The 19,318-nt window shown below is 40.5% G+C and overlaps 3 protein-coding genes across 6 annotated transcripts in view; 2 read left to right on the top strand and 1 right to left on the bottom strand.

Moving 5' to 3' along the window:
- LOC138982295 (uncharacterized) overlaps positions 1-19,318 on the top strand; it is a 333,833-nt gene that overhangs the window by 299,250 nt on the left and 15,265 nt on the right. For 2 of the 3 annotated variants that reach the window (XM_070355555.1, XM_070355553.1), the window contains exons 1-2: positions 11,723-11,910; positions 18,572-18,701. In XM_070355555.1, coding sequence (XP_070211656.1) covers positions 18,575-18,701 — 127 coding nt within the window. In that variant the 5' untranslated portion in view covers positions 11,723-11,910; positions 18,572-18,574. Of the gene's footprint in view, positions 1-11,722; positions 11,911-18,315; positions 18,702-19,318 lie in introns of those variants that run through there. The other variant, XM_070355554.1, reaches the window with a different exon arrangement.
- LOC138982309 (dnaJ homolog subfamily C member 28-like) lies at positions 26-11,269 on the bottom strand. 2 transcript variants are annotated; one of them, XM_070355570.1, is made up of 7 exons: positions 11,209-11,269; positions 8,573-8,915; positions 6,572-6,738; positions 4,952-5,059; positions 4,323-4,489; positions 1,643-1,843; positions 26-838 (listed from the first exon to the last, which is right to left on the bottom strand). In XM_070355570.1, the coding sequence occupies exons 2-7, from the start codon at positions 8,829-8,831 to the stop codon at positions 436-438; spliced, it is 1,305 nt and encodes a 434-aa protein (XP_070211671.1). In that variant the 5' UTR covers positions 8,832-8,915; positions 11,209-11,269; the 3' UTR covers positions 26-435. The 2 variants fall into 2 exon arrangements, with proteins under 2 accessions (XP_070211671.1, XP_070211672.1); XM_070355571.1 differs by having other exon boundaries at positions 11,179-11,245.
- On the top strand, positions 13,586-15,845 carry LOC138983140 (uncharacterized protein B0403.1-like). The gene is made up of 2 exons (XM_070356548.1): positions 13,586-13,681; positions 15,222-15,845. The coding sequence occupies exons 1-2, from the start codon at positions 13,586-13,588 to the stop codon at positions 15,843-15,845; spliced, it is 720 nt and encodes a 239-aa protein (XP_070212649.1).

Genomic DNA, 19,318 nt, shown 5'->3' with positions numbered 1-19,318 from the left:
GCAATTCACTTGCATACGTATCACATTTGCAGTTCAGTAAAATAATTTACTATTGCAAATCCAACCCAACATTTCTTCAGTCTATTACTAAAAACTAAAAATCACAGCCATCTTTCATTGAAAAACATACCATCATAGACTTTCATTTGAATAGTTCTCGTGTCATTTCCACAGGTTAACGATCCCCTTTAGCTACCTGTGTCAGACAAACTACCACAATGTTAAATAGTCCCAGAAACAAAGGATTAACACAGTTTGCTCCTATTTCCAGAAGCAACCATACAGACACTGTGTGTGGGTGTGGATGTGTTGTATGCACACAGTTTCAAAGAAGAATTACGGCAAATAACTCACACAAACGTAGCAACACCTGTGAAACAACCAACACCAAAAGCTAGCTTGCATGGTTGATAAGGCCATGGTCCAGAAATATTTTCATGTTTTCACTTCTTTGTCCTCTGAAGACTTAAATATTGTTTTAATCTCCTGCCACACTTGTCCCCAGTTAGTCTTGGCATTCTCTTGAGACCAAGTAGGAGGCGTTTCTTCCACAGAAACATCCCACGCCAAGTAAGCATCCTTCTCTTCCGTCAAATATTCTTCCACATTGTCTAACACTTTCTTCAGTTCTCTTTCGGCGTTGTAGGGTATTTTCTGCTTGTTCAAAATAGGCACAATCAAGTTGTATTTGTTGATTTTGATGTTGACCTCGCTGATTTGCTGATTGAACTTGGTGACGGACGCTTTCCACATCTTGACGTCTTTTGACGAGCGGGACTTATTGTCCAGTTTGTAGTGAATGATGGCTATGGTCTGTCTCGCTTGGTGTATCTCCTTCCTGTAAACAACAGTCAGTGTGACAGAATATTTAAACACTAAGAGGAGTTGTAATGTATTTAACGCTTTTTTCTTTGATGAGTAAATATCTCACCACAAGAAAACAACATTCTAAAATGTACATTTACAATGTAATTATGTGAATGCTTCATTAACAAGAAAACCATTGGATGAGACAGATGCAGACACAATCATCAACATGTTCTGTTTGATTAAGGGTATTCAGCTGGTATTTCCTTGTTTTCACTACCTATTTTATTCATGATTTTATTACTTAGTTAGTGGAAGAATTTTTTGTAATGTATGTTTGATGGTGTATGTTTTTAATTAAGCGTTGTTGACTATGAATGTAGATGTAAATGCTTGTATAACTGTGTTTTAATTTTAAATGTGTCAAGCGCAAAGAGCATAATTGTAAAGTTATGATGTTGCGCTATATAAATGCTCATTTATTATTATTATTATTATTATCAGCATTATTTTGTTTAAATACTGCAATGACAGGACAAACCTGCACTTTTATACATTATAAAAAGATGTGCTACAAATCAACAAAAATCAACAGACTGGTAAGTGCCTTGGAGAATGGGGAACATAGGAACTTGCGGCGAACATTCTTTTTTGAAGATGAAAGTCGCTTGTTCATTTCAATGCTTGTTATTCTCTCAGGTGCCAGGAGACTTGTTCCGCACAACTCTCACTTACTCTTCTACACATGTTGTATGCATTTAGTGCGCTTACTTCCCTCTGTGTATCAGATCAATCAATTTCAAAGATGAAGGAGACGGAAGAAGCCTTGCCTGACCTGATCTCAGACTGCAGCATGATCCACTCTGGGGCGAAGCCGTTGTTGACGAGGATCTTGTTGATGTTGTGTGTGGTGGTGTCCACAAAGGGGTTGTGTGGCGAGTATTCCAGCGGCTTGCCCTGTCCGGGCAAGTTGTTGAAATCGCCACGTTTCATCGACTCCTGGATCATGTCTTCCACCATTCGGTCCATCGCATTGCTGCACATGAAAATAAAGGATAGGTGTCACACATGGAATACAGGCATTTAAGGAAACAAAAGGACTAGATAGTGCAACCCAATTCCTGAATGCTATTCCCAAGAAAAGCAGTCCAAAGTCCCTGGGGGTACCAGCACAGCACATATCAGTATGGATAAGGTATTGTGATCTGGTTGGATTTGACCATTTGCACCTGTAAATAGCAACCCCACCATGGGGGACCCCGCAGCAGGCAACATGAAGTAGTTTCCCCACATCAGGCGACATGAATTTGCGATCAATCTTTGGCGTCCTTTCTGGTGTCTTTTAAAGTAATAGTTACTTCCAGTGCAATGAATTACATCATCAATACATCCAAATTCCTCTAAAAGGTTTGTTTTAATGAGGTGGCACAACATTAAATTACTGCCCAAATCGAGCATTGAGCATAGGAAACTGTAAGCCTCCTCCATTGCGAAATTGCCATAAACAAATAAAAGTGGTTGAATTCGACCTCATCAGCTAAAGTACCCTTAACACTATTGTGACTAGCATTGCCACGGCGTTAACGTCCTGCCTGCCCAAGCTTGCCACCAAGAAACTTCCCCAAAAACAGTAACTGTAAAGAAATTTGTCTAGCAAGCTTGAATTAAGTCCAATCACCACCACATTTTGTGTACTAATTAAAAAATGGATGCCCAGTTCAGTCGTGCTATTTATAAGTTTGTCACGCAATTTGTTTTAGCAAAGGGGGGGTGAAAGGGGGATAATTTGTGGTTTTTTACGTTTTTGTGTGTGTGTTTTCTTTTCCACTGCTTTTTTAAAAGTTATTTTTTAACAGAAAGTATTATAAATAATGTTATAACCAAACAAGGTGTAAAACATATGAATTAGCTGAAATATTGTTAACATTCTACACAGAAATAAGGAGACAGTACAAAGAAAACAAGAAGGGCAAAACCCATACGACTCACATGCTTGACCTTGACCTTTACATGACCTTGACCTTCAGGGTCAAGGTCAAATAATTAAACCTAGCAATGACATCATACACTAAGAACTGCTTTACACATTTTTCCTACCAAAATACATGTGACCTTGACCCAAGGTCAAGGTCATGCAACACAAAGCTGTTAATTCAAGACATAGGAAGTACAATGGTGCTTATTGGCTCTTTCTACCATGAGATATGGTCACTTTTAGTGGTTCACTACCTTATTTTGGTCACATTTCATAAGGGTCAAAGTGACCTTGACCTTGATCATATGTGACCAAATGTGTCTCATGATGAAAGCATAACATGTGCCCCACATAATTTTTAAGTTTGAAACAGTTATCTTCCATAGTTCAGGGTCAAGGTCACTTCAAAATATGTATACAATCCAACTTTGAAGAGCTCCTGTGACCTTGACCTTGAAGCAAGGTAAACCAAACTGGTATCAAAAGATGGGGCTTACTTTGCCCTATATATCATATATAGGTGAGGTATTAAATCTCAAAAACTTCAGAGAAAATGCGAAAATGTGAAAAATGGTCATTTTTAAGACAACAATTACGGCCCCTGTGACCTTGAACTTGAAGTGAGGTCAAGTTGCCGCACATGATTTTTGAGATCTTGTAACCATACACCATCAGGCCACATCAGGTGTTGATAGACTTAATAGTGTCCAAGAAAATCCAACGTTAAAGTTTTCCGGACGGACGGACGGCCGGATGGACGGACGGGGGGGGGGGGACGGACGGACGGACGACTCGGGTGAGTACATAGACTCACTTTTGCTTCGCATGTCAAAAACAAGCAAATCCCGCATTCACTCACAGCATCCTGACTCAAATGAAACAAAACTGTGACACTCACCAAATGATGTCTAGGTAATCCATATTGAATTTAAGTCACATTTTCACAACAAAGTCCCAACTGTACACCTATGAACATTTCCAAAAGGATTAGGAGGCTCCAGCCATCCATTGTTATCAGTGCTGCCACGCCCCCTTGGAAACTACACGATTCTAAGATCCATGCAGTACCACCCTACCACGTGTAGTTTGCCGACTCATACTAGCAACAACAGGACTGTTTCTTCCTCAATATCACTGCTATTATCGCTTTCTTGAGGCGAAAACAACACGTCGGAATCATGATCTACAGGATCCTCAAGATCCAACATCCGGAGAATCTCCTCCCGTGACAAGGCTCGCCCTCGATTCATTTTTTTTGTTCGAAAAAACCACGCAAATCTTCTCTAATTTGCACATGGCAAGTCACGTGTATCAAGGGAAACAACTCAATTTATTGCAAGCTTCAAAAACCGGGAAGCAATCACGAGTCGTGTACCGTGTATGTCTGTTACTCAAATAGTCACATCCCGTCCATGGGCGTGTCAGCGCTGTTACTAATTTAGTCACCTCCCGTCGCGAAAGTGTTAACCCCTAATCAAAATGATTAGGGTACCTGTCCCATCATCATTTAGAAAAATGAACACAGAAAGCAAGACCTCACCTGATGATTGACTTCTTGGCCTGCTGTTTATCTTTCACCACCAGAGCGTCTTCTGTCTCTGCCGCCAGTTTCTGGATGCGATGCTGGAAGACATTCTCTGTTACTCTCTCTATGCGGTACTGCTGGTACTGTCGCTGTCTTTGTGATGGTGTCCCAAAACCCACTCCCTGCACACACACATACACACACACAGAAGCTTATGGCACATGCACATACACAGGCAAACAAACAAGTACACACACATAAGCGCACACAAACACATACACAAGAGATTTAAACAATAACTGACACCGGCAAGTGAACATGCACAGATTTCAAATGTAGATCTCTCATTTGTACCACACACAAAAGAAAAAGAGCTTTGGAGTATCTATTCTCATGTACAGGCGTCCTCTTATAATTAAATATCACACCAAAATATTCTCTGTTCTCAGGGCTTTGGAAGCGGCATCACCAGCAAAACACACACTTTCTGAGAATTTAATAAAAAAAATGTAGCTCACCTGAACAAAAATTCACCTTACATACGATGTTAATCAAATTTGTTTACAAAGTTTCTTTACATCTTCTGCTTTTATCATAGAAAGTCTTGAAGAAGGTTGTGTGTGTGCATCTGTGTGTAACTGTACCTCAAACTCCAGGTACTGTCTGTGTTGTGGCGCTGTGTGCTTGATGTCAAAGATGATTTCAGCTTCTTTCTCCTCTTCTTCCTCCAGTTCCCTGCCCTTCCTGTGTTCCTGCCAACAAAAGCTTTGCACAGTTGCAAATGTAAAATAATATAACAGCCAGCCCAAAAGATTCTCTAGCTGTCCCTTATCACGAAAGCTTATGGGTAATTTGCAATCGTCTCCGATGTATTTGAAGGTTAACACAGTCTCTTTATGTCACTATAAAGGTTAACACAGTCTCTTTATGTCACTATAAAGGTTAACACAGTCTCTTTATGTCACTATAAAGGTTAACACAGTCTCTTTATGTCACTATAAAGGTTAACACAGTCTCTTTATGTCACTATAAAGGTTTAGTTAACACAGTCTCTTTATGTCACTATAAATGTTAACACAGTCTCTACAGCCTGTTCCAAAAGAAACGCAACCAACCTGTTTGCAAAATCAAAGTGCAAAATTTATTTTGCAAATAATATTTCATGAAGTTACATACGTGACGACATAGGTACAACTCAAGTTTCAACTGAGCTGGCAATACAGTAGAAAATAGCAGTGACTTCTTCAGCTGGACTGACGGCAGAATGCCTCGTTTGTCTAAAAATGAAAGAGCTGCGTCAGAAAAGGGACATAAATTGTGCTTCAATTGTCATTGTTTTCCACTTTTATTGTTAAACCTGTTTTGTTCCACATGTTGTGATTTGGAAATGTACCAAAAATGAAATATGTAACTTCATGAAATATTATTTGCAAAAGAAACGCTGGTGGAGGACACATCCGTTATTAAACGCAGAAAAGACAGCTGCGTCAGAAAAGGGACAAATTGTGCTTCAATTGTCATTGTTTTCCACTTTTATTGTTAAACTTGTTTAGTTCCACATGTTGTGATTTGGAAATGTACCAAAAATGAAATATGTAACTTCATGAAATATTATTTGCGAAATAAATTTTGCACTTTGATTTTGGAAACAGGTTGGTTGCGTTTCTTTTGGAACAGGCTGTATGTCACTATAAAGGTTAACACAGTCTCTTTATGTCACTATAAAGGTTAACACAGTCTCTTTATGTCGCTAGAAAGGAACTCCCCTTTTAAGACACTGTATCTTTTTTCAGAGTTCACTGAAACACTTAGCATGTGACTATTTCACAAGATCGCTACTGTTACTGAAGAGCTACACCATGTCACACAATTGGGTAGCATGATACAGTGACAAAATCTAAGTTCAGATGGCATCAAATTGCACCATTTAGTTTCTTCAGAAAAAATGTGTAAAAGGTGCATGCTCCCAAGCCCCCCCCCCCCCCCCCCCCCCCCCCCCTCCCTGTCTCAGGCACTTTGTCTTCTACTACAGTCAAGCCTGTCTGTAACAACCACCCAAGATACCGGCCAAAAGGGTTGTTACAGACATGAGGCAAAGGTGAATTATATTGAAAAAAGCTTGTCGGGGATCCTTTGGGATGGTCGTTAAAGAGAGGTGGTCCCCAGGGCAGGTTGGACTGTATATCCCATCAAAATTTGCTTTAAAGGGGGTCAAATAACCCACAGGCTTTTCACACAGGCCAAACAGGCAAGCTACGACATACCAGCAAAACCTTGTAGGCATCCCTGACTTGACTGAACTTGTAAGGGTCAGAGGTGGGTAGTGCTGAGTCCGGGTGAAAGGCTTTAGCTTTCTCTAGGTACGCATTCTTCAGTTCCTGGTCCCCACAGTCCCGCTCCACTCCCAGCAGAGAATAGCAGTCCTCCAGTCCTGCCCAGGAAAAACTACAACTGAAATAATGTTACAGCCAACCGATAAACTAAGCTCTTTGTTTTCCTACATACTTCATCTGGAATGACTTAATTGACTTAAAGCCATATGTACTCGATGACTATACACGCTAATTGCTTTACCAACAGCTGGAGACATGCTAAATTAAGTTCCCTGCAAAATATTGTGGTCTAGGACCCCTTCAATGTTGAGATATGTTAATTTTCATTTTGATCTGGATCGTCCTATTTATAGATTTGCCAACAGAGGTAGCGTTGACGCAAGGGAAATAACTCCGCGTCTTTGTTTACATCCAAAGTTTTTGAGACTCTAAAACAAGCTGTAATGCATGTATATGGTCCGCGCATGGCGACATATCGTCATTACATGGTCTTATGGTGCGTTTGACATCGATTATGGGCAAACTACACTTTGTAAACACGGGAGCGCGTACATATGCCTTTAACTTGTGACTTTGGATTCCCAGGGAACTACAGGGTCGCGGATATGTTGCTGCGGTTTCTGTAACTACTTGGTGTTTTTTTTTACAGGACTGAGCAGACGCATCTAGATTGATGCACTGATAATAAATGAAAACGGTATTCAGTAAGAAAGTCCGGTTACTCAAAGTGAGCACATTTTCAAGAACAAATTGATTACTCAGAATCTGTCAACTTAAGTCTTTTCTAGGAAACGCTTAACACTTTCGCGACGGGACACTGATAAATCAGTACCAGCGCTGACACGCCCATGGACGGGAAGCGCATTTTTCAGTACCAGCCATAGAGGGTACACGACTCGTGATTGCTTCCCGGTTTTTGAAGCTTGCAAATAAATTGAGTTGTTTCCCTTGATACACTTGGCGTCCCCTTCTGCCATTTGCAAATCCGCCTGATTTGTGTGCGTTTTTGAGGGAAAAAAATGAATCAAAGGCGAGCCTTGTCTCGGGAGGAGATTCTCCGGATGTTGGACCTAGAGGATCCCGTAGAGCATGATTCGGACGTATCGTTTTCGCCTCACGAAAGCGATACAAGCAGTGAAAGTGAGGAAGAAACAGTCCCGTTGTTGCTAGTACGAGTCGGCAAACTACACGTGGTTGGCGGTGATACTGCTAGACGAACATGTATCTCGGAATCGTGCAGGAGCTATGGGGGCGTGGCAGCACTGATAACAATGGATGGCTGGAGCCTTCAAATCCTTTTGGAATTGTTCATAGGTGTACAGTTGGTACTTTGTTGTGAAAATGTGACTTATATTCAATATGGATTACCTAGACATCATTTGGTGAGTGTTAGATCTACAGTTTTGTTTCATTTGAGTCAGGATGCTGTGAGTGAATGCGTGATTTGCTTGTTTTTTTCTTTGTACTGTCTCCTTATTTCTGTGTACAATGTTAACAATATTTCAGCTAATTCATAGGTTTTACACCTTGTTTGGTTATAACATTATTTATAATACTTTCTGTTAAAAAATAACTTTTAAAAAAAGCAGTAGAAAATAAAACACACAAAAAAAACGTTAAAAAACACAAATTATCCCCCTTTCACCCCCCTTTGCTAAAACCAATCGCGTGACAAACTTATAAATAGCACGACTGAACTGGGCATCCATTTTGGAATTAGTACACAAAATTTGGTGGTGATTGGACTTAATTCCAGCTTGCTAGACAGATTTCTTTACAGTTACTGATTTTTGGGAAGTTTCTTGGTGGCAAGCTTGGGCAGGCAGAACGTAAACGCCGTGGCAGTGCTAGTCACAATAGTGTTAAAGACATAAAATGACATACATGTAATACTAAACTGATAGGGTTATCAAAATTAACAGTAACCCTAACCTGCTTTAATTTTGTACTCCACTGACAATCTCCTTCCAGCATGAAACTGCTGACTTGGCACAAAGAGGACAGCGCTTTGTTTGATCTTGGCACTTGAGGTCAAACTATGTAGGCCGTTCTCTTGACAATGTGGAGGTAGATGTCTGCTGGTGCCAGTTGGGGTGGGAATCAAGGTGATCACCCGGTTTCCGTTGGCGATCGGCGCTGACAGGCATCTCCAGTGGGAGTGAAGCGGTAATGGCCGAGCAAGTGAGTTCATCTTGACCGATAAGTTGCAGGCATCATTCAGTTCCAGCACCTACACAAAAATGCAGCGTGCAACTGCAAGCTTGTGTGTCCTGACCTGAATGTGAAAAACAACAATTACAAGGCATGACAACCATTGACCACACACAAATTTTGTACAGGCAATAAATGCTAGAAAGCTAAAGGGTGGTCATTAAACATGTAGTGCTAGCTAGGTAAGAAATACACACCATTGCTTTAACATCGAAAGAGTCATCGCTCATGCCGTAAAGCCCATCCTTAATTTAGACCAAAGTTGACTTGGCAAAGCTTTATGAAGTGTTTATACCCAAAACCCGCAGCTACAGCAAAGTTCTTCGTCCCCAACTTTGCTTCCAAATGACATGCTAACCTTCTCTGTAGCTCCGTGACAAGTTGCTGTTTTTGTCAGAAAAATGCTGTTCGATTCAAGATGGACATAAAAATTATACTTGATTCCAAAGTGAAGGATATGTTATCGACTTTGGTTGACCCAAAGTACAAGAACTAACCACCTACCTGTATTTTTTCATACTGCAAGCTGCTTTGACATATTGAATCAAACTCGAAATCCCAGCTATGATGCAACATATGTTGACAAGCCAAAATAGAACAATTAAAGACCTATCTATATATATATACGACTTGTGTCTGTCTGTCTGTCTGTGTGTGTGTGTGTGTGTCACGCCCAAGGTTCTTGATGGATCTGTTTCAAATTTGGTGGGCATATTCAGGTAGACCCCGGACACAAGTCAACCTGCTCGATGAGATATTTCAACATGTGCTCTCAGCGCGCAGCGCTGAACCGATTTTGGTTTTTCTCTGGATCCATTCCCAGTAACTCTTCCTTATCTTCTCCAGTGTTTTCAGCGTTTATCTCCCTTCCTTCGTGTGGCGTCAATCCATATTCCTGTTACTACGTTACTATTTTTAGAATGTCACTGCACTGTCCAGAACGCTTTCATTGCACCCGTAAGTTGTCCTTACTGTAAAAGTGAAAAGGTCGAATCAATTTATAGCCACGCGAAAAATACACTGTCAATTCTATCTTTATATATTTATAGATATATACATATATACGGCTTCTCTGTGTGTTTGTGTGTGTGTGTGGGCAACACCTGTGGATTGTAGAGTTCTGTTTGTGATGTGGTCTGGCGGCTTTGGTGTGTCTGTATGTTCAGGCCTTCCTTCGAGAAGCCAAACAGTTATTCTCACTCCCGTTTGAGTGGACTTCGCCTTCAAAGGTGATTGTGGTGTTTCGGCACTCGGTTACATTTGGCGTCGTCGACAGCGATGGGACTCGACATGAAATGTTCAGGCCACTGAATCATTTTCGTGCTGTTCCCATTCCACCTGGGAGGGACCTAAGCTTGGCGGGTCCATGGTACGGAACTTTGGGGACAAAGTTCATTCAAAGGGGGTCGAGTGTGACAGGGAGACTACCGTCGCCCTTCACAGCAGACTCTGCAGAGTTGTTCGCCTTAGAAGTTGTGGGCTTTCCTTGCATGTACCCGTAAGTTGTCCTCACTGTAAAAGTGCAGAGGTCGAATCTATTTATTGAAAAATCCACTGTCATCTATCTCTATATATTTATATATATATATAGATAGATATATACGGCTTCTGTGTCTGTGTGTGTGTGTGTGTGGAGGCAACACCTGTGGATTGTAGAGTTCTGTTTGTGATGGGGTCTGGCGGCTTTTGTCTGTCTGTACACATATAGAAGCAAACCTCGACCATGATGGTCAAGACTACCAGCAGTCATACATTTGCATTCTCGCTAAAAGCCTTGAGGCGCCAAGACAAAAAGAGAAAATTCTATTCTCCGCCCATAGGAGTCATGAATGAACTATACCCTTGAACTTCGCAAAGCTACTCTGCCATGAGTTCAATTAAGGGACGAAGTTTCGTGCAGCGAGCTTCGCCCAATTAGGACAGGCTTCAGAGCTGAACTTAAAACGTCCAAAAGGACCCTGTCCCACGATTTGTAAGAAGATAAGAGTTAGATGAACCTTCAGAGAAATGCTCTTGTTTTTGCCAAATCCTAGCCATTCTTACCACAAGCAGTCCCCAACAAACGCTCATATTCGGTAATCAGGATATCATTTTGGTAGTGTTCTTTAGCTCCGATGTGCATCTTTACTAAAGGAAAGAGCGTCCGTCAAATAGAGCTGATTTTTTACTAAGACACTTTACAAAGTTGACCCAAACCGTTCACCTCAAAACTCTCAGAAAAAAAGCATGCCCAATAAACCAAAGTGAAACCATGCGTCACAAGCAACGAATACTATGCAATATAGCATCAAGCTCATCTATTGTCGCATTAACATGCATGTAAACACCTGTTTAAATGTTAACAAAACTTTGTTTACATCCATTACAAAATCGGCCTTCGCTTGGAGGGGAAATCACTCTAAGCCGGTCGGATGTCACAGATATCCGGTGCCCAGTTTCACTTTTGCCCGCACAACTCCCTTATATTTCATTTCTATAGCTTAAAAAAAACATGATACAACGTGAGAAAATACTATGAAGATACTCGAACAACAAAAATATTACATGTAAATGCTTTATTTTGAAGTCGCGTGGCGTGGTCGCGCTTGGTCGCGCAGTAATTAGTCAGACCCCTCCAAAAAAAATAGTCTTTTCACCCAAAGGATTCAAATTATCAAAATGGAATGATTTCACGTTGACATCGTCAGATGTCACCATCGTGTAGACCTTTGTGAAAATAACTTAAAGACGAGGAAAAAAACTGTTGTGCTATTTTGGTGGTACATATAGTTTAGTTCAGTCAGTTATTGTTTATATTATATATTCGGATAGATTTCGGTTCGATTTACGCGCCAGTATGTTCTCATCCGGGCCTTCCCGGGAATATTGGACCTTACCTGTGTACTCTACAGCAGTCTCTGACCTTACCTTCAGTCACTTGATGGAAATTGTTCGCATCAGTTCTCCACCGGAGTACATAACACCATTGAGCCTCCGGCGTACAGCAGCCTTCATCAGGGCCTCCGGAGTTGCTGTCTGAGCGAACGACGAAGAAGAAGAAGAATAACACCATTGTCTTCGTAAGTTTTGTAAACCAATAGATCCCCTTCAATATATACACACTTGTGATATATATATTTAAAGATATTTCCCAAGTAAATTAAACTGGAAACAATCTATTAGTATTAGTGATACTAGACAGCCATGGGTGGGATCAAAATCCAGACAAGGAAGCCAGTCTTATAGAAATTAGAATTATACTCCAAAAAGATACTTGAAAAGTTGATGCAGCTATCTTATCTACTTTATTTTGATTGTTGTCGGTCTGGTTGTTGTTTACTTTAATCGATAAGACTTCATCCTGCGTAAACTGTAAAGCAATGAAATGTATGAATGCATGGATATTCTGAAAGATTTGACTTAGACCCATTCTGCTCAGTTCCAGTGGGTCAGACTCATGTACTTAGAGTAGAAACTGAATTTATGGAACAATTCAAAAACAGTGTCCTAAATTAACTCTATCCTCTTTGCTGCTAGGTGTTGTTTACCGAAGCCCAAATAGTATACAAGAGAACAATGACAATCTCAATGACCTGATGACAATCATCTCCGGAACAAAACACTCTCATAAGCTAATCTTAGGGGACTTCAACTTTCCAGAGATTAACTGGAACAAGGAGGAATGTGCCTGTAGTGAGAACCATCCAGCAACCAAATTCTACAAGGCAACTAAAGACACATTTCTCTTCCAACAACAGAGTGAACCCACAAGATTTCGTGATGGTCAAAGATCTAACCTCATTGACTTAGTGCTTACAAACCGTGAAGAAATGGTCAGGGAAATCAACACTTCAGCCAGTCTAGGGAAAAGTGACCATGCGACACTGATTGTTACCTTTAGGCAAAAAAAAAAAAATAGGTGTGGTTACGGTAACATAGCCAAAAAAAATAGGGTAGGTAGGTAGGCAATCACTTTTTTTTTTTTTTAACTTTTTTTTCTAATGTGTACAAATTAAACCTACTTGACAGGGAAATAAGTGTGCGACTCGGGCGCTTTCGCTTTCATTGCGTTTTTTGCACTCGTTTTTTTATTTTTATTTTTTTATTTTTTTTACAAATGTAATAAAAAGTTATAGGATCGGCCCCTAAAATTAGGGTAGGTCGGGTTACCGTAACCACACCTATTTTTTTTTTAGGCCTTACATGTGCTTATCAAAGTAATGAAACTAAGCGCACCGTACCCGGTTAGACTACAACTACAAGAAAGCAAACTTTCATGACATGAATAAAATGTTGAGTGATCTCTCTCTCTCTCCCTTTTTTTTTATCAGTATTGTAATCTGCATGTGATGTTTATATGCTCCGGCCTTACTTAAGTGAACGGTATGTTATATGTCCGTCTGTCGGTTAGGTCCTAATGTTGTATGTCTTGTATACTTGCCATTTACATATTTATTATACATGTTGAAGGATGAATGAAGATACATTGTAGACGGATGCATGTTATGGATTAACCTTTTAACTACCATACCGCCCGTCTTCCGCCATTGCCGCTATTCCCATACCGCCCCTCGCCGGTGTAGCGTCTGTTTCGGTTGTTTGCGGTTGTTGTGCGCGAGCAGTAGTAATAAGACGGTTGCAAATGCATTGTGGGATTGTCTCACTTCCGCCAAGTTGTGTTTGCAAGTGCTTTCGACTTCAGTGCGAGTTTCAATCGATCTTTTTTCACGGGATTTTTTTGTGCGTGTCTCCGACATGGATTCCGAGGACAGCGATCCAGAGTTCACTGCTCTGCTGGATAATCTCATCGAAAATCGACATGAATTGGAAGATTCTGGCTCCGACATCAGCGTTAGTTCAGTGAACACCGCTGATTTGACTGACTTCGATCATTTATCAATCTGACTACTAGAAGCTGAGTAATAATAATTTAAACAAACATACTCGTTTTTGACTGTCTTTGCTCAAAATAACTTGGGAGCTGAGGGATTCTACAGTAAAAAAAATTGGTAGTTAAAAGGTTAAAAGCCCCACGATGATGTGCTTGGCAAAAAAAAAAAAAAAAAAAAAAAAAAATTTTGAGTGAAGTGGACTAGGACAGAGAACTTGAAAACAAATCAGTAAATGAGACATGGATCATTATCAAAGACAGGATTGACAGGGCAGTCACCAAGTATGTTCCAACCAGAAAAGTATCAGGGAAGAAAAGAAAAAAATGGATGGATGCTAAGGCACTTGAGGCTGTGCGTAAGAAACATAGACTATTCAGGGAATCCAAAGTAAAGGAGGGGGATGACAAGACACCTAGCAAAAACAAAAAGGCCGAAGCAGAAATGAAGAAAGCTGCATACAAGAGAGCTAACAACCAAGCAAGGTGGGCATGCCGAAAGGCAGCCAAAAATCTAGAGACAGAAATAGCGGCTAGCTCAAAGCAAAGCCTTCTGGTCTTACGTGAAATCCAAAACAAAATGTCGGACTGGAGTGGCAGATCTTAAGAAAACTAATGGCGACAAAACTTCTTCAGACAAGGAAAAGGCGGACGTGCTGAATGAGTTCTTTCAGAGTGTGTTTACCCAAGAAGCGACAGACAATATTCCACCTCCCCCAACTATGTCTTTGGTAGTGAAGTCCACAACTTTGAGATCACAGTAGCAAAGGTCAAGAAACTGCTCTCTGGTTTGAAGACAGATAAGGCACAAGGCCCGGATGGTATCAACCCATGTGTCTTGGCTAAAACAGCTGAGTCTTTAGCATATCCGGTAGCAAGACTATTCAGACTGTCGTTGGAGAACAGTGAGATTCCAGAAGACTGGCGACAAGCTTATGTGACACCGGTTTTCAAGAAAGGTAGTCGAACAGAGCCTAGTAACTATCGTCCGGTCAGCTTGACATGCATCTTATGCAAAGCTATGGAAACCCTTGACAGAGAGGCAGTAAATGATCACCTGAGCCTGAGGTCAAACAATCTCATCTGTGAGAATCAGCATGGGTTTGTGCAAGGGAGGTCATGTGTGACCCATCTTCTTGAGGCATTGGATGATTGGACAAAGATTCTAGATGAAGGAGGCAGTGTTGACATAGTTTACATGGACTTCATGAAGGCATTCGACACTGTTCCACATGCAAGACTGATCGCGAAGGTTGAAGCGCATGGAATTCATGGTACAACTTTCTAGGGGACAGGCATCAGCAAGTGGTTGTGAACGGTACACATTCAGACAAAGCGCCAGTCACCAGTGGAATCCCCCAGGGAAGTGTATTGGGCCCTCTGCTCTTCACCCTGTATATAAACGACTTGCCTAGCCAAGTCACCAGCTCTGTGAAGCTGTTTGCTGACGACACCAAGCTATATACACGTACTGACGTGCCCTCATGACCTGTTGTCATGCAGGAAGATCTGGACAATCTACAAGAGTGGTCTGACAACTGGCTCCTCAAGTTCCACCCAAAGAAGTGTAGTGTCCTTAAGCTAGGCAAACAACACACAGAGACCAGCTATCACATGAAAGGGAGATCCGAAAGTGGTGAGGAGGTTAGCATCACTCTAGAAGAAAGCGAAACGGAAAAAGACCTTGGTGTACTTGTAGACAATCGCCTGAGTTTCAAGGGACATGTTGCACAAGCAACTGCGAAGGCAAACAAAACCATAGGCATCATCAGGAGATCGTTTCAGCATCTGGATAGGGAGGTGTTTGTACAACTCTACAAGAGTCTTGCCAGGCCAATCCTTGAATATGGACATTCAGTATGGCAACCACAGCAGAAACTGCTGTGCAAGGAAATAGAGGACGTGCAGAGAAGGGCTACCAAACTGATATCGGCTCTCAGTGAGAAAACTTACCCAGAACGACTAGCCATACTCAAACTACCCAGTCTCGAACACAGGCGTCTCCGAGGTGACATGATCGACCTCTACAAGTACATGCATGGGATCTATCATCTACGACACAGGCAACCCGAATTTCCAGCTGGCCGAAACCAAAGATACCAGAGGAAACAGCCTCAAGTTGTATAAACCATTTTGTAGGCTGAACGTTCGGAGCTGCTTCTTCGCAGAAAGGGTGATTCCTCACTGGAACAGTCTGCCAGAAACAGTTGTGACAGCACCATCAGTGAACAGTTTCAAAGGAAGGCTGGACAATTTCTGGGCAGACAGACCAGAGAAATTCTCGCCAACGTGCTACCAATAACCGCCCGCGCATGCCACCAAAAAAGTGTTATTGGAGTACCATTCGACAGGATCGATGAACAGGCCTAAGGCCTTAAACATCGCAAGTTCAAGTTCAAGTTCAATAGTGTGCCACATTCTTATTTCCTGTGAACATGAAAGTAAAGTTGAATCGAATATCAAACTCTTAGAATGTTAACCATGCAAGAAAACATGACGACTGCAGACATTTCTTTTGGTATTCAATAACCGTGTTTAATTCTTGCCTAGCTAGCACAAAATCATTTCATGCACACCCTTGCTTACTTGCCAAGTAAGCTGCTAGCCGCAAGTAATTTTTCTTCCATGTTAGCTGATTTCAGCACTGTATTTCTATTACTAGTATTAGTACTACCAGCTATCACTATACATCAACTATCATACATGCATCACTGATTAGGCCTAAAAAATAAATAGGTGTGGTTACGGTAACCCGACCTACCCTATTTTTAGGGGCCGACCCTATAACTTTTTATTACATTTGTCAAAAAAACACGAGTGCAGAAAACGCAATGAAAGCGAAAACGCTCGAGTCGCACACTTATTTCCCTGTCAAGTAGGTTTAATTTGTACACATTAGAAAAAAAAAGTTTTTAAAAAAAAAAGTGATTGCCTACCTTCCTACCCTAGTTTTTACGTTTAGTCAAGTTTTAACTAAATGTTTTAACATAGAGGGGGAATCGAGACGAGGGTCGTGGTGTGTGTGTGTGTGTGTGTCTGTCTGTCTGTGCGTGTGTGTGTGTAGAGCGATTCAGACTAAACTACTGGACCGATCTTTATGAAATTTGACATGAGAGTTCCTGGGAATGATATCCCCGGATCTTTTTTTCGATAAATGTCTTTGATGACGTCATATCCTGCTTTTTGTAAAAGTTGAGGCGGCACTGTCACACCCTCATTTTTCAATCAAATTGATTGAAATTTTGGCCAAGCAATTTTCGACGAAGGCCGGACTTTGGTATTGCATTTCAGCTTGGTGGCTTAAAAATTAATTAATGACTTTGGTCATTAAAAATCTGAAAATTGTAAAAAAAAAAAAAAAATTTTATATAACGATCCAAATGTACGTTCATCTTATTCTTCATCATTTCCTGATTCCAAAAACATATAAATATGTTATATTTGGATTAAAAACAAGCTCTGAAAATTAAAAATATAAAAATTATGATCAAAATTCCGAAATCGATTTAAAAACAATTTCATCTTATTCCTTGTTGGTTCCTGATTCCAAAAACATATAGATATGATATGTTTGGTTTAAAAACACGCTCAAAAACTTAAAACGAAGAGAGGTACAGTAAAGCGTGCTATGAAGCACAGCGCAACCGCTACCGCGCCAAACAGGCTCGTCACTTTCACTGCCTTTTGCACCAGCGGCGGACTACGTTCAGTTTCATTCTGTGAGTTCCACATCTTGACTAAATGTAGTAATTTCGCCTTACGCGACTTGTTTTTGGCTATGTTACCTTAACCACACCTATTTTTACATTTAGTCAAGTTTTGACAAAATGTTTTAACATAGAGGGGGGAATCGAGACGAGGGTCGTGGTGTGTGTCTGTCTGTCTGTCTGTGTGTGTGTGTGTAGAGCGATTCAGACTAAACTACTGGGCCGATCTTTATGAAATTTGACAGAGTTCCTGGGTATGATATCCCTGGACGTTTTTTTCATTTTTTCGATAAATACCTTTGATGACGTCATATCCGGCTTTTTGTAAAAGTTGAGGCGGCACTGTCACACCCTCATTTTTCAATTAAATTGATTGAAATTTTGGCAAAGCAATCTTCGACGAAGGCCGGGGTTTGGTATTGCATTTCAGCTTGGTGGCTTAAAAACTAATGAGTGAGTTTGGTCATTAAAAATCGGAAACTTGTAATTAAAATTAATTTTTTATTAAACGATCCAAAAACAATTTCAACTTATTCTTTGTCATTTTCTGATTCCAAAAACATATACATATGTTATTTTTGGATTAAAAACAATCTCTGAAAATTAAAAATATAAAAATTATGATCAAAATTAAATTTCCGAAATCGATTTAAAAACTATTTCATCGTATTCCTTGTCGGTTCCTGATTCCAAAAACATATAGATATGATATGTTTGGGTTAAAAACACGCTCAGAAAGTTAAAACGAAGAGAGGTACAGAAAAGCGTGCTATCCTTCTCAGCCCAACTACTACCCCGCTCTTCTTGTCAATTTCACTGCCTTTGCCACAAGTGGTGGACTGACGATGCTACGAGTATACGGTCTTGCTGACAAATTGCAGTGCGTTCAGTTTCATTCTGTGAGTTCGACAGCTTGACTAAATGTTGTATTTTCGCCTTACGCGACTTGTTTTTGTTTGCCAGTTATGCAGGCACATGCACACTGTTTGAAGCTGTCTCTTTGTCTAAATAATGGCATCAAGATAATATCCGTAAATTGCTGCTGGTGCGTAATTAAATTGGTTTTCACATCTAATGTCACATTTATGTGTGACATTACTCTAGCTATAATTAATTCTTCCTTTACTTTTTGTTCTGTGTTTCCAGAAAATGACTGAAAAGCAACCTTTTATGGAGACTACCCGTTCAGTAGATGAACGCAGTGCACTTGCTGCCGCGGGGTCTGCAGAGACTTCTGATGTACATCTACCTGTTACCAGTACTTTGAATGACCAAAGTAAGAATGCTGCTCTACAACTGTACAAGTACAAACTAGCAATTAGTGCAAAAGAAATGTAAAATTTTACTCTGTAAACTGAATCAGATTCAGAGTTGTGTGTCGTGTGCAACACTGAAAAAAAGTTACTATTTTTTATGTTTGTTGAGGTATGCTGGTGTTGAGTTTGCCATTGCGATTGACAAGACAGAGGAGTTATGAGTTACATACTTCACTATCATTTCCCCACCCCACCTTTACTTGCGACCATTAAATACCGAGACATTAAAGCCAATCTCCGCCTCCCATAAACCATCTGTTTCTGATCACTGAGCTCCCCAAGTTTTTACATCCAGTACAAACATACTTCTATTTGAGCGCTTACCGCATGGGAAAATCCTGGCTACTTTCCGTTGAGAATGAGAAATTTTCAAATAATTTATTTTGTGCAGTTAGAAAAAGATGTACTCTAAAAAGGAATCTGAAGCCTTGTTTTGGCGCTAGACCTAACTTTTAAAATCTACATGGTAAATTGACAGCATGTGAGACAAACATTCATAAATCATTAAAGAATTTTGTTTCCATTAAGACAAGATCGGTACAATTCGAAGTTTTGAAAGTATGAAAAAAGGGAGCCC

Source organism: Littorina saxatilis, linkage group LG12, assembly GCF_037325665.1.
Source record: "Littorina saxatilis isolate snail1 linkage group LG12, US_GU_Lsax_2.0, whole genome shotgun sequence".
Lineage (NCBI taxonomy): Eukaryota > Metazoa > Mollusca > Gastropoda > Littorinimorpha > Littorinidae > Littorina > Littorina saxatilis.
The sequence above is the reverse complement of the archived record's forward strand: the minus strand, read 5'-3'. Positions and strand labels throughout refer to the sequence as shown.

Coding starts and splice junctions, on each gene's coding strand:
- LOC138982309 (XM_070355570.1), bottom strand. CDS start 8,831: ATGAACTCACTTGCTCGGCCATTACCGCTTCACTCCCACTGGAGATGC. Junction 4,490..4,951: donor GACAGTACCTGGAGTTTGAG/GTACAGTTACAC, acceptor GTGTGTGTGCAG/GGAGTGGGTTTTGGGACACC. Junction 1,844..4,322: donor GCCAAGAAGTCAATCATCAG/GTGAGGTCTTGC, acceptor TTTCATGTGCAG/CAATGCGATGGACCGAATGG.
- LOC138983140 (XM_070356548.1), top strand. CDS start 13,586: ATGGATTCCGAGGACAGCGATCCAGAGTTCACTGCTCTGCTGGATAAT. Junction 13,682..15,221: donor ATTCTGGCTCCGACATCAGC/GTTAGTTCAGTG, acceptor GTTGTCATGCAG/GAAGATCTGGACAATCTACA.